The sequence below is a fragment of the Diplotaxodon limnothrissa genome, linkage group LG7, assembly GCF_057381915.1.
Source record: "Diplotaxodon limnothrissa isolate DT_005_m linkage group LG7, D_limnothrissa_male_GT1.1, whole genome shotgun sequence".
Lineage (NCBI taxonomy): Eukaryota > Metazoa > Chordata > Actinopteri > Cichliformes > Cichlidae > Diplotaxodon > Diplotaxodon limnothrissa.
Genome location: NC_140602.1, coordinates 59,742,077 through 59,754,637, shown reverse-complemented (window position 1 = coordinate 59,754,637; position 12,561 = coordinate 59,742,077). Strand labels below are relative to the sequence as shown.

Here is a 12,561-nt window from a genome sequence, read left to right as displayed (position 1 = left end):
TGCTGTTGAACACGACCTCAGCTAGTTTCCTCTTTCTGGCGCAAAGCAGGAGATAAACAAGCAAGAGAGACGGGACTTGCGGCAGAAACGCCGATCAGCTGATCATTGATCAGTTTTGTGATTGAAGTAGCAACAGGGGGGGATGAGAGAAGAGGCAGCTGACAGCGTAAAGACACAGAATAACTCCAGCTTTTTGTCTTTTTTTTTTTTCTTTTTATTGTAACTGAAGTACGGGACAAATCGCGTTTATTTTCAGCTCAATACGAAACGTGTAATATTAACTCTGAATACCAGAGGATTCTGTTTTTTACGGGTTGGTAGGCAACTCTACTAACTAACCATATGAATAAAATAAAGTTCACCAGTAACATAATAGCACCCACCCAACTCTATAGAAAGTCCGTCATGCTAGCTAGTACACAGTACCAGTTATTGTAACTGACTGTAAAAAGTTAACAGAACGAAAATAAACTCCACCTAAACTTGGTTTATATCTGACCCAGATAGACTGCAGGTCATAACTTCTTACCTGAAGCTCATCTCACCAGACAGTCGGATTGGCGGCTGCTTTGGGTCTCGCCACCTCCGCCTCCCCTTTCCCCCATCCACCTGCTGGCCTCCATCACTTGCTAATTTTACTGAATCTGTGAAAGCTCCACCATAGCCACTACCAAACAATTGCGTTATTTTTACACGTCTGCCAGCATCTGTCCAATCCGCCACCTTTCATCACCCTGCGATGTCTTGGTGCCACATTTTCTCATGAAGACCCTTATGTTTGAACATGTTATGGACAGACTGATCTTAATCTGAGTGTGGTCAGATTCAGATCAGGCAGGCCATTCCTCTAATCACACCCCTCCAGGTCTTGCTGTCATTGCCCACATTATTATTGAAGTCTCCCCATAGGACAAAGTTGCTTGGTGGTGTACTCTCTAGCACCCCACCTAACAACTTCGACAATGCTGGCTACTCTGAACTGTCTTTTGGCACATAAGGACAGACAACAGTCTGTTTTCTGGCCCAGAAGTGCAGGGAAGCAACAATCTATGAAACCCATGCCAAAGGATGGATTCACCAGCTACTTCAGTCTGCATGTCAAATTATCCATGTACAACTATTGGAATTTGATTGTGTGCACAAATTTTAGACAAAAAGCTTAGGCGTTGTCAATTTGTGGAACCAGAACCTCAATCCAAGAAGGCTTGCCCAGTTTTGAATGCCACTTTCCGGAAGCTCTTCTACCAGCCACTCCTGTTCTGGCAGCTCCCTTCTAGATCACTGCTCTTGGACTATGACTGGGTTTGGTTTTGTAGCCTAGACATTAAGCCCTAGGGATCTGTTACTATAAAAATGGTGGTCTAACCTGTTAGAGCTATTTATACTAATGTGGATTAATACTCAGGTTTTTATCTTTAATGTTTAACAAAGGGTTTAAAAAAAGTGTTCTTGGGGATGGGATCTCTTTCAATGCTGGCTTTCTTGACATTATAAAAAAAAGTGTCTTTGGAGATGCTTGAGGCTTTGAGTGCTCAGGGTAACAAAGCGCTATGAAAGTAAAAGTCCAGTTACTGTGGTTTCAATCTGGAGTTGCCCAATCTAGAGACAGCACTAACTCCAGCTTTCCCACCAGAGAGGTGACATTCAATGTGCCAATAGCCAACTTAAAGAGCCTGCCAGGGCCTGTGCCTCTGACTGCCACCCAAAACACACTAGAATGCTTCCTGTGGGTGGAAAGCCCATCTGTGACTTCATACTTTTTTCTTTTTTTTTTTCTCCTTAAGCTTTCAACACACTTGCAAAAAGTCTCTTGATAGAAATGTCCATTGACATAAGAGATTGTTTTACCTGTGCTGGCTTTTTTCTGCCCCTCAGTAGCATTCCCTGTTTGTCATTTGTTTTGTTTTTTTCTCCTTTTTGGAAACAGCAAGAAACTAGAGATCATAGAGTCTCCCACGGTGCCTTTGCCCACACCTCAGAAACTACACTTCAACATCACAGCTGACATCAAAAAAGCAATTGAGGAGGCCAAACAAAGCATTGATAAGTGAGTACAAAAGCTACTGCTCAAGTTTTAGTTGCATAGCCCCACTGAAAACAAAAATCCATCCCCAGAGGAAAAACCCAAATAAACACGACTAAGGGTGTTTTCACACCTATAGTTCATTTAGTTCAAATCAGTAAATGAGTTTGTAAACTCTCGTGGTTTGGGTTGTTTTCATACAGAGAATAATCAAAGTATACTTCAAGCGCAGCAAAATGCGTCGCGTTCAGTTCATTGGCCAGATGTGTCTGGGGCAGAAGCAACAAAAGTAAACATCTGAAGAAGGTGCTGTAATCCTGGACTATTGGAGAACAGAGAATTTCCATTCATTTCACAGCTAGTTGTAAGCCCCTGCAGACCTTTGCACATCCATAGTACTTTGCTACAATGAGAATGCAAATTGTATGTTGCTATGGGAAGTTTTTAGCTCAAACTTGAAATGTACACCTTTTAAAGTTTAGATTGGTCGGATCCACACCAGAGTGTGATCAAATGTTCACACATGCACAAATGAGTTTGATTTTAAATGGACTAAACAGACTAAACTTTGCTTCAAAGTAACTATCAATGGAGCACAACTTTAAAACTAAAAGGTTTATAAATGAGCCCCCAGCTATAGACAGAGGCTCATTGAAATGGAAAACCCTCTGTGGGCCATAATGTCATGAGGCCTCTGAGGAGGAAGAAAATAACCCCAGGTTTCTTTTCAACACTGTAGCTAGGCTGAGAGAGTCTGAAAAGAAATTTTTGATTCATATAATTTTAACCATTTAAAATAAATAAATAACCATCCCTCAGATGTTACTTTATGTATAGGGTTCATTACTTTTTTTTTTCTCTATCCAAGCAACAAACATGACTGAGAGTGGACTCTCCTCTGTGCCTGTCCTGCTACACTCAAAAAAATGAATGAGGTGGATTGTTCAGTGTATATTAATTATTTATTTTCATTTTACTTAAAATATATGTTTTTGTTAAGTTAACATATGTTTTTCTAATCAAGTCTACGTAATTGTGTCTATTATTCAACGTACATAATACTAATGTGTTACTTGATCGCATAACATTTAAGTCAATTAGGATCGATATACCTTGTATATCCACAAGGTGGCAGTAATGCAAAAACAGTTGTAATGAAACCGCGCAGAACAAGAAGGTTTCACGGCTTGTGCCTGCTCATGCGCAAGACTTCAAATTTAACTGAAAAAGGCTGTTTTGGCGCCAAGCTGCTGTTTCTTTGAGAGGTAAGACCACTTTTTTCTTTGACTATGTTGTGTAGTATCTATATGTCCAGCATGGTTATATTTTGCGTTTGTCTTACAAGACATGTTATATCGTTTGCGTGTGCTTGTTTTACATTAGTTTTACTGGGTCCTGGACATGCTTATTTTGTGGACTGTGTAAGAAACATTTTTATTGTTTTTTGTTTTATTAAGGGATTAGCTACAGGGGTTCATGGGGTTATTCTTTCAAGGGGTTATTTTTCCATTTGCTTTCTTGGGATTCCTTTTCTGTAATCCGAGAGTCGGAAATATCGAATAGGATAGCAAGGATAGCATAAAGTGACATTTAAAATCCAAAAAGTCAAGGGCGAAAGCCACTGTGACACCATTGTTCTGCTCTATCAGTAATCTGTATTATGTAAAAATTGTCTGTAAATACAGCATGTTTCCTAGCGGAGTTATACATATCAATGTAGTTATAAATTACAGTTTGTGAAAGTACACACTTAATTTTTTTAATAAAATTATTCAAGACATATGAGTGGACAGACAATGGAGGTCGACAGACCTGGTGATAATTGCTTCTATAGAAAGTTAGCACATGGCAGTGTCAATCTCTTGCTTTTCTTCTGAGTAGTATTTTATTTAGTTGTAATTCAAACAATAATTTGCTTCTTGAAATTAAGGAATTAATTATTTTTTTTCTTTATAAATCTCAGATCCTGCCTTTACCTGCTCCCTCCTATACTGATGTGGTGTATGTGGTATTGCTGAGCTTGTATGTGGTATGTGAACTGTTATACTTTTAAAAACAAAACTGTTTTATAAGTTAAGTTTTCTTTTGTGACCCATCCCATGCCCCTGTTATTTCTTCTCCACATCTGAACCATGGTAAAGGTTGCAGTTCAAGGGCCTGAGGCATGAAATTCTTTTCAGATCAGCTGTGATCAATATTTTTTGGAACTTGATAAATAACAATAAAAGCTGTAATGGCTCCATTAGCATTTTGTGTAAATGTTTGTGTTAAAATTATAGCTTTAATGAGGTCTTACTACATTAGTTTTAGTTTGTATATGTGTACATATAGTATGTATATTTACAGTACAGTATGTTGTGTTTGTTGACATATTTTCAGGTGGAAGCAGAATATGTGAGGATTACTACTGCTGCACATGTTCCAAGGCTTTTTACACAACTTGACCAATACACTGACCAGCTCATAAAAGTCTTCAAGAAAAAAGGAGGCGTTGCAGGGAAGAAAATTAGACAAACTTTGGCCCCAGCCACACAGGTGCGTTATTCTGTTGGTAGCAAAATATTATGGCTAATAAGATCATTTTCAAATTTAAACAGCTAGTGTATGGTAGCTGCACAGTGCACTTACATTTATATTAAGCAAGACAAAGTTTGGTACTCAAAACGTTGGAAAATTTAAATTACCTAAACATATGTAAAATCTGATCCCTTGATTTAGGTTAAACCAGAAGTGAATGTTTTTATGTTATGTTTTGAATGCAAAAAAGATGATGTATTAGTTTGTCTTTACCTCCATTATGGACATATATAATGTGGTGGAAACCCTGCCCAACAGGTTAACTATTCATGTCCATGTGATGATTAGTTGGTCTTGTGTACATGTCTATCTGTGCAGTGGATATGTCATTCATTTTGCGTATAATGTGAGTTTCTGTCATCCTAAAGTATATCTGTTTTCTCTTCCTGTATCTCTGCCACTCTCTACAGAAGGAAACCATTGAAAAGGGGAGGGAGTGTGTCCTCAGGGCACTACCTTTTTACCTGAATGAAGACCCAAGCATCCTCTTCAAAGAATAATTGGTTGGTAATTTTAGTTTAGTTTTTTATCTGTATTAAACCAAATTTTGACTAACTAATGTTGTTGCATGTTGTAATGTTGTTGTTGTTGTTGTAATTTGCATGGAACCTGTTTAAATGTTTTGGGAAATCTTCTTGTATACCCAAACTATTTATATTTATCGTTGAATCTGTAGTCTAAAATAGTGGCGCACTGGGGTGCATGTTCCTAATATTGTGTTTACGTCATTAAAGGGTAGCTTTGGCCCTTTTTCTTTCTTTTTTTAAAACTGGATGCCATTTTTCTATGTTTTTGTGTCTAAGCTACAGCTGTTCAGAGGGAGCTGGAACAAATTACCCTTGCTATCTTTACCATCGAAAGAGCTGATGCCAGCACTCCTCCAGCCGATGTGGGTGTAAGCGCCAGACGTCTGCTTTATATTTTTATTTACGATTGAGTTCATGTTTGTTTTATAATTCATAGATTCATTACATAAGTCATCTTTTCAGGATTAATAAATGTGAAAATATATGTGTTTACATAAAGTAATTTTAAGTCACTGTTTTGGGATTGGAACCTAAAAGGGGGTACCTCTCACTTTAATTATGTAAGTGCAATAGTAGCATGAAACCCTGTGTGAGAGGGAAGGGGAGGAGCATGGACAGAGAGGTTAGGAGTCTCACGGTTTTCTGACCGTGTGCACAGCTAGTTCTGGATAACTGCTATTTTTTGGAACTTTCATGCTTTTTAGGAAGGAGTTCATTGTTACATCTTCCGTTTGTAATAAATAAACAGTCTTCAAATCATAATGCAACTGGAAGCATTTCTTTTGGAAACCAGGAACACGCGTCAGCCATAGACTCTTCTTTTTTGAACTTGGTTTATTGGAAATTACCCTACAGTGGGTATAACCATCTAGTGTGTCCTGCATGACCTGGAAGACCTGGCCTCTGCATGTGCACTCTTAATGGGTGGGATATATGCACTGAATCTCAGTTAACCTCAAGACTGAAAGCTAAGAGACAATCAAAAGTATTGAGATTTAAAGGATTTAATTGAGAGATGATACTGCACCAGAAATGTTGAAGGGTGGTGTGTATATTAGCGTTCAAGGCATATTGTTATGAGGTGGAAATATGTTCATATTCAGTTTGTGTTACATTGTGTGCATTGTAAAGGTAATTGCAATACATACCAAAATTAAGGGTAAGTTAGGAGGTTGATCTGATATCCTCGTGTTGGTGTTGTTCCCAGATCATCATACTAAATGTTGTTCCAGGATCAACATTGCAAGTGACCAATCAGAATGTTGTGACGTCATACTTTTGCGACTTCGGGAAAAACCGGCGTAAAACAAAAAACTGTACTTAAGCTGCGTGAAACCGCCTCTGTCCACCGATCAACTGACCCTAACCCTAACCGTAACCCTTTAATAAACAGTAAGCAGAATTGATATTGTCCTTGCAACATTGGAATTTCATAAATGCACGAATAGCTTGGAATAGAATAACGTCACAACAATGTGATTGGTCACTTGCAATGTTGAACCTGGAACAACATTTTCATGATGGTCTGGGAACAACACCAACACGAGGATATCAGATCATCCAAGTTGGGAATGCAGGATGAATGTATATTTTGTGGACTTTTAAAGACGAACAATTGTTTCCATGTTAAAATGTTTCCATCTGAATTTTTTTGCCCAAACACTGGTAAAATAAATGTTGACAGTGGCGAGTGTTAAATGGTTACTGCTGTGCTGTTGCAAAAAAACTGAACGCTGACAAGCTGTTTTATTGTTAGACCATAATGTTGGCATGTTTTGTTAAAGTTTTATTTGGGATGGTGATGTAATTTTCTTTGATTGCTAATATCAGTGGACTATTTATTATTATTATTATTATTGTTATTGTTGTTGTTACATTTTTTTTTTTTTTTTTTAAATTGTGGCTGTTGAGGTGGACACTTCACTTTGCATTGTTAAAGGAAAGCACTTCATTGGCATTGTGTTACTGGACTGACCCTAAGCAATCATTGCAAATAGCAACTTTGCTATCCATTTTAGACACTAAAAGAAAAAAACACTCACAGACCTTACTAGCATCACATGTGCATAACTCAAGTGTCATCTTATCAATGTGTTATGTGATCTTCAATGCGTTTTTTTTCTTCTATTTCTGGTAGATACAGACATTTAATTTAAAGTCTTGATGTTGCATCTGTCTACATACTGTTAATTACTAACCCTAATGAGCTGTTGTGTTTTATTTTGGACTGGGTTTACACAAATGCTCACTGAATGTGTTGGCAATAAAATAAATTTAAAAAAATAAGTTGGATGTACTTAATTCATTTGTGTGGAACCTGTTGACAAAATAGATTTATGTAAAACTAATTAATAAAGCACAAGGTGGCTGAAAATATAATATTTGAATTAATCTAACTTAAATTTAACATTTTACTGCCACAAATAAGAAATGTGTTGAAGTAACTAATCTAAACTATCTAACCTGAAAATATATCATCTATGTTCATACAACATAACTTGATTTAGTTAGTCTTAAATATGTCTTGTTAATCTTAAGTAGTTTTTTTAAATTAGATGAACTAAAGATTTTTGCTTTAAACTAACATAATTCAATTTCGTGGAACCTGTTGACAAAATAATTTTAAAGTCAACGTTTCATTTTTTTGAGTGTAGACCTCCGTGCAGCATTCGATATTACTGTAACATTTTATTACAGAGTTGAGCATGCCGTAGGAATTAAAGATGATGCACTGCAGTGGTTAGAACCATATCTGATGTCCATGTAAATGGGGAGTCTTCCTTACACACTAAGGTTAATTTATAGTGTTCCAGATAAATCTGTTCTGGGACCGCTTCTGTTTCACATTATACATGCTGTCCTTAGGCAGTGACATAAAAAAAAAAAACGGCATATTGGCTTATCTTTAGCTCTGTTAAATCCAGTATCCAAGTTAAAATCCTGCTCATACAAGTTCTTGAATATTCAGGCTCCATCTTAATCTTAATGACCTTATGGTACTGTATCACCCCATTAGCACTTGTTACTCTCAGAGTGCAGACTTACTCGTTTTCTAGGATATTTAAAAGTAGAATGTGAGGCAGAGCCTTTAGCTTTCAGGCCCCCTTTCTGTGGAACCGGCTTCCAGTTTGTATTCAGGAGACAGAAACCATCTTTACTTTTAAGATTAAGATTAGGCTTAAAGCTTTCCTGTTTGATAAAGCATACAGGTAGGACTAGATCAGGTGACCCTGAATCTTTCTTTAGTTACACTGAAATAGGTGTAGGTTACTGGGGCTTCCCATGATGCACTGATGTGAGTAAGGAAGACACTTTTCATTCTGCATTTGATCATTAGTTACTGTTTTATACATTGTGTGTTGTCCTGCCTCCCTTCATTGGTGCCACCTCTCCCAGTGTCCTGATTCTGAAAAGAGAAATTGCAGTGCAAAACTCCATAGTTCATTACCTCCATTCTCCATACTTAACAAGGCATATATACATATTTTAATAGCAATACTTATAACAGGAGCATGCAATACACAAACACATCTGTTATCCTATCCTCTTCACAACAGAATCGTCCAAGACCTGGATTTCAGTATTCTCTCATTCAGCCACTATGGGAAAAACTTTCTAAAAGCAAACAAGATGAGTCCTGATCCTTTCATACAGATGGCTATACAGCTGGCCTACTACAGGTGAGTAATCTAAACCTTATGGAGATGTTTCTGTAGGCTGACTTTTTCTTGACCAAGTTAAGATGGAACAGACAATCCTAAACTCATTAACCGTAACAACCTGGGTTCACACTCATACAAAATGCTGTAGTGACAGATTTAACAAATTTTTTTTCCTGCATAGACCTAATTGAGAGCAAAGCTTATTTAACATTCACATAAAATGTTGATCCTTATCAAAAGCACATGTATTTCTTTGTTAATCTATATGCCTAAACTTTATAGCCTGCTTAGTAATTAGATTGTTGCCAGCTGACCCTTCTGAAGGGCCTGACACAAGATTTTCATTACAACTGTTAAGCTGTAATGAAGTCATTTGTATGAGACTGGTGATGGTTGCAATTCTCAATTTAGAGAAGGTTTGGGCTGCACCAACAAAATGTTGAAGTTTTAAACTTGTCTGTTTATTAACCATGCATTGTAAAGATAAAGAATAAAAAAACAAATATTGTAGTGTGACTAGAACATAGCTTTGACTTGCACATCATTGACTTCTCTTATATTTTGTTTTTACACAGTATCCCAACATTTTTGGAATTGGGGTTTCATTTTGGAACACAGGTTGTTTAAAATATTTTTCTCCAATCTCTTGGCAGGGTGCACCGGCAGCACTGTGCATCTTATGAAGCTGCCTCAATGCGACTGTTCAGGCAGGGACGTGTAGGTGAAATCCCCTCAACTTCAAGTGCCTCAGTTGCCTTTGTCGTGGCTTTTAATGACCCAAACAAGAAGGTATGGGGAGGGTGTGTGTGCAGGTATTTCACTCTAGGATTGTGGGTAGAGTTATTTTTCTTTGACACTGACATAATTTTCTGTGGCACTGAGTTTTATATTCAGAGTTCACAATACATCTGCTGTGGATGATTGCATTATGACTAATCAAATCAATCCCCATGAAGAATCTGAATGGGATTTTTTTTTTTTTTACCTGCAGAACACTCTGTTCTGTTGCCTACTTTTCTTTGGTGTCACTTCAGTATTTGAAGTAAGCTGACAGTTTCACTTATTTGCATGTTGCTGGTATGTAATGCTTTAGATTACAAACTTCTGTCATAAACACTACCTTGTTACAAGTGATGAATTGTAACTTGTAATCTTGTTGTACAGAACACAGAGAAAGTGGATCTTTTGAGGAAAGCTATAGAAGTGCACAAGTGGAACACTAGCATGGTGAGTTTTAATGACAAAACTGCTCAGTGCTTCAGTTTAGTGGCAGTCTGTTCCTGTTAAATGGGACAACAAAATGTTAACATTAACACGCACCACACTACAGTAAAAATCAGCTTACAAACTTTGCACCTCTAAATCCAGGCTGGGTAAACACAACGCCACTAACAAGCTCTGTATTTACATATCTTTCAGCTGTATTTAAAAATAACAACATTGTTGAGAGTGATGGAAGTCACACTGTTAGTCTGTATGAGCAGCTGTGTAGACTACAGAATGAGCAGTGCTGTTCCTATTGGCTGTTCCCATCACTCAGATCCTTTCCTGAAAGGGGCAGTGCAGCAGCCAGGTTGATTTAAAGCGACAGACACTGAAACAGATGATTGTTGCAGACATGGTACAAAAAATGCTGTCTGATATTTCTGGGAAACTTCAAATATGCTATAAATGTAAATTATGGGGACATGTGACACTCACATTAATATGACATCAATTGGCAATGAATAAAAGTGTAAAGTTTAAGACTCCTGTAAAGATACTGAACTCTACTCCACACTGATACCAACAAGGTAATAAATGCAGGAAAGAACGGCAAAGATGAGGGAAGAGAGGACATACTGTCATACTGATAGGCAGCAACAACTGCTCTTCTAAAATTATTTGATGGCCTTTCTCTTTAGTGCTGAATGCTCCAAGAGCAGAAAACTGACATTTTAAAAAAATAAAACACCTTAAAAATCCCCACACTGCTTCTTTGTTTTGGCTTAGTTTTTCTGTAGTTTGTTAGGTAAATACAATCTCTGATAATCTAGAATTATGACTAGATTGTAGTCTTCTCTATACAGCCATGGTAAAAACAAAGGATGGGTAACCTAAATAAATGGAGACTGTATAATTACAGAAAGTCTACGTTATCCCTTGTGTATCTGTAAGTCTGCTTGCATCTACTTGAATCTGAGACCAGATGACCTTTTTCTTCAAAATGAAACTTTTCATCAAAATGTACCACCTGCATATGGGCCTAGGCAATGGACTTCAAAGAGGTATATCAGGAATGGCTACTTAGCTCTACATGTCCATGTTAGTATAATCTAGGCTTAAGAAGATGACCATAGGATATAAAACTATGGGGTACAAAAAACCCATGCAAACATGGATAAAAGAATTGGACTTTTTTGTTGCTGTTGTGCTGAAACTGTCTGAAAAATGCTGTGTAAGCACTCTACAGGTCATGTTTAGTCCTGTGCAAACATTGTGAGTTGTCTTCTTTGTAATAGGAAATTAGTGGACAGACAGTCTTTGGGCACTTCCTGGGTCTACAGCACCAAGCAACTGAGAAAAATATTCCCATGCCGGACATCTTCACAGACGCCTCCTTTGATAGAGTTTTTGACTATCGACTTGCTACAAGTCAGGTGAGGAGCACAGCTGAAATTGAGCTGACAAAGTCTTAATAGTATTATATTACTAGAGACATAATCAAACTTCTGTCTGCCGCAAAAAATGGTTAATGTTTCTCCAATTGGTATCTTTCCAAACTGATGAGGAAGGGACTCATTTATATTCTTTTGTTTAAATATTATTTTTGTTTTCAGCCTCAACTGATAGTTATGATGAACACAACACATCTATTAAGATCAAGGACACTCTTAGGCTATATGACATGGTATTAGCTGTGTTGCTAATGAGGTTTCAATCATTCTCACAAAGTGCATATCAAACAACTATATTGTTTAACACAATAATTAACCACTATGTCAAACTTTGTTCTACTTCACAAGGTGCAGTCCAAATCTGGTTGTCTCCCATGTGCTTGCCCTTATCAACGTAAAACGTATGATATATGCTATACTCTTTTGAAGGATGACATGGCTTTTGTGTTGTCAGCCTTCAAAACAAACACAGAAAATAATTCAGAAGAGCTGAAAAAAGCTGTGGAGGATGCACTGCTGGACATGAGGACCATACTGTGAAAACAAAGACATGAATAAAGTGGTGGCTTTTCACTTTTGTTGAATGCAACATTTGCTTGACCAACACTGTTGGTCAAGCAAATGTTTATGCTGGTAAAAAGAAATGATCAGTTGTAGTCAATTGTAATCACTAATGAGAAGTTTATACAAGTTTGTACAACTTATTAAAAGATTTAAGTGAGTTATATATTTGAACCTGTATACATTTGATGCCAAGTGTTAGAGAAAATCTAAAATGAATTCAAACTTGTCCAGGCAATTCTGTTTTTGAAGTCAATTTGACGCCTATTTTTGTGTTAAAAAAGAAGTACAGGTGGCTAAAAAGATATTTAATTATTGTGAAGCAAAAAGGTCTCCATCCATTCTGTTTTAAGGCTCATATATATGACCATAATGTCAAGGCTTAATAGCAAGTACAATGTGTCCAACTAAGTACCTAATTAAAAAAACAAACTGAAATGTATGATTTTACACAGAATATTTGAAAAAACTGTCCAGGAGATTTTCTATGATAAAATATGCAATTTGTCTGTCAACACAGAAGAACTGATGGCATGTGGAAGGTCCCCACACTT

At 37.1% G+C, this 12,561-nt stretch overlaps 1 protein-coding gene and 1 long non-coding RNA gene across 2 annotated transcripts in view; both read left to right on the top strand.

Moving 5' to 3' along the window:
* Positions 1–11,986, top strand: part of LOC146629398 (carnitine O-acetyltransferase-like) — a 38,281-nt gene extending 26,295 nt beyond the window's left edge. Inside the window, exons 9-14 of the mRNA XM_085360073.1 lie at positions 1,928–2,047; positions 8,685–8,807; positions 9,443–9,578; positions 9,954–10,016; positions 11,291–11,428; positions 11,795–11,986. Of these exons, the coding sequence (XP_085216199.1) occupies positions 1,928–2,047; positions 8,685–8,807; positions 9,443–9,578; positions 9,954–10,016; positions 11,291–11,428; positions 11,795–11,986 (772 nt within the window). The remainder of the gene's footprint in view (positions 1–1,927; positions 2,048–8,684; positions 8,808–9,442; positions 9,579–9,953; positions 10,017–11,290; positions 11,429–11,794) is intronic.
* Positions 3,150–5,097, top strand: LOC146629399 (uncharacterized). Its single transcript, XR_014906423.1, has 4 exons — positions 3,150–3,288; positions 3,987–4,052; positions 4,403–4,558; positions 5,011–5,097. It is a non-coding gene; the product is annotated as an uncharacterized LOC146629399 (long non-coding RNA).
* Positions 11,987–12,561: the final 575 nt, after the last annotated feature.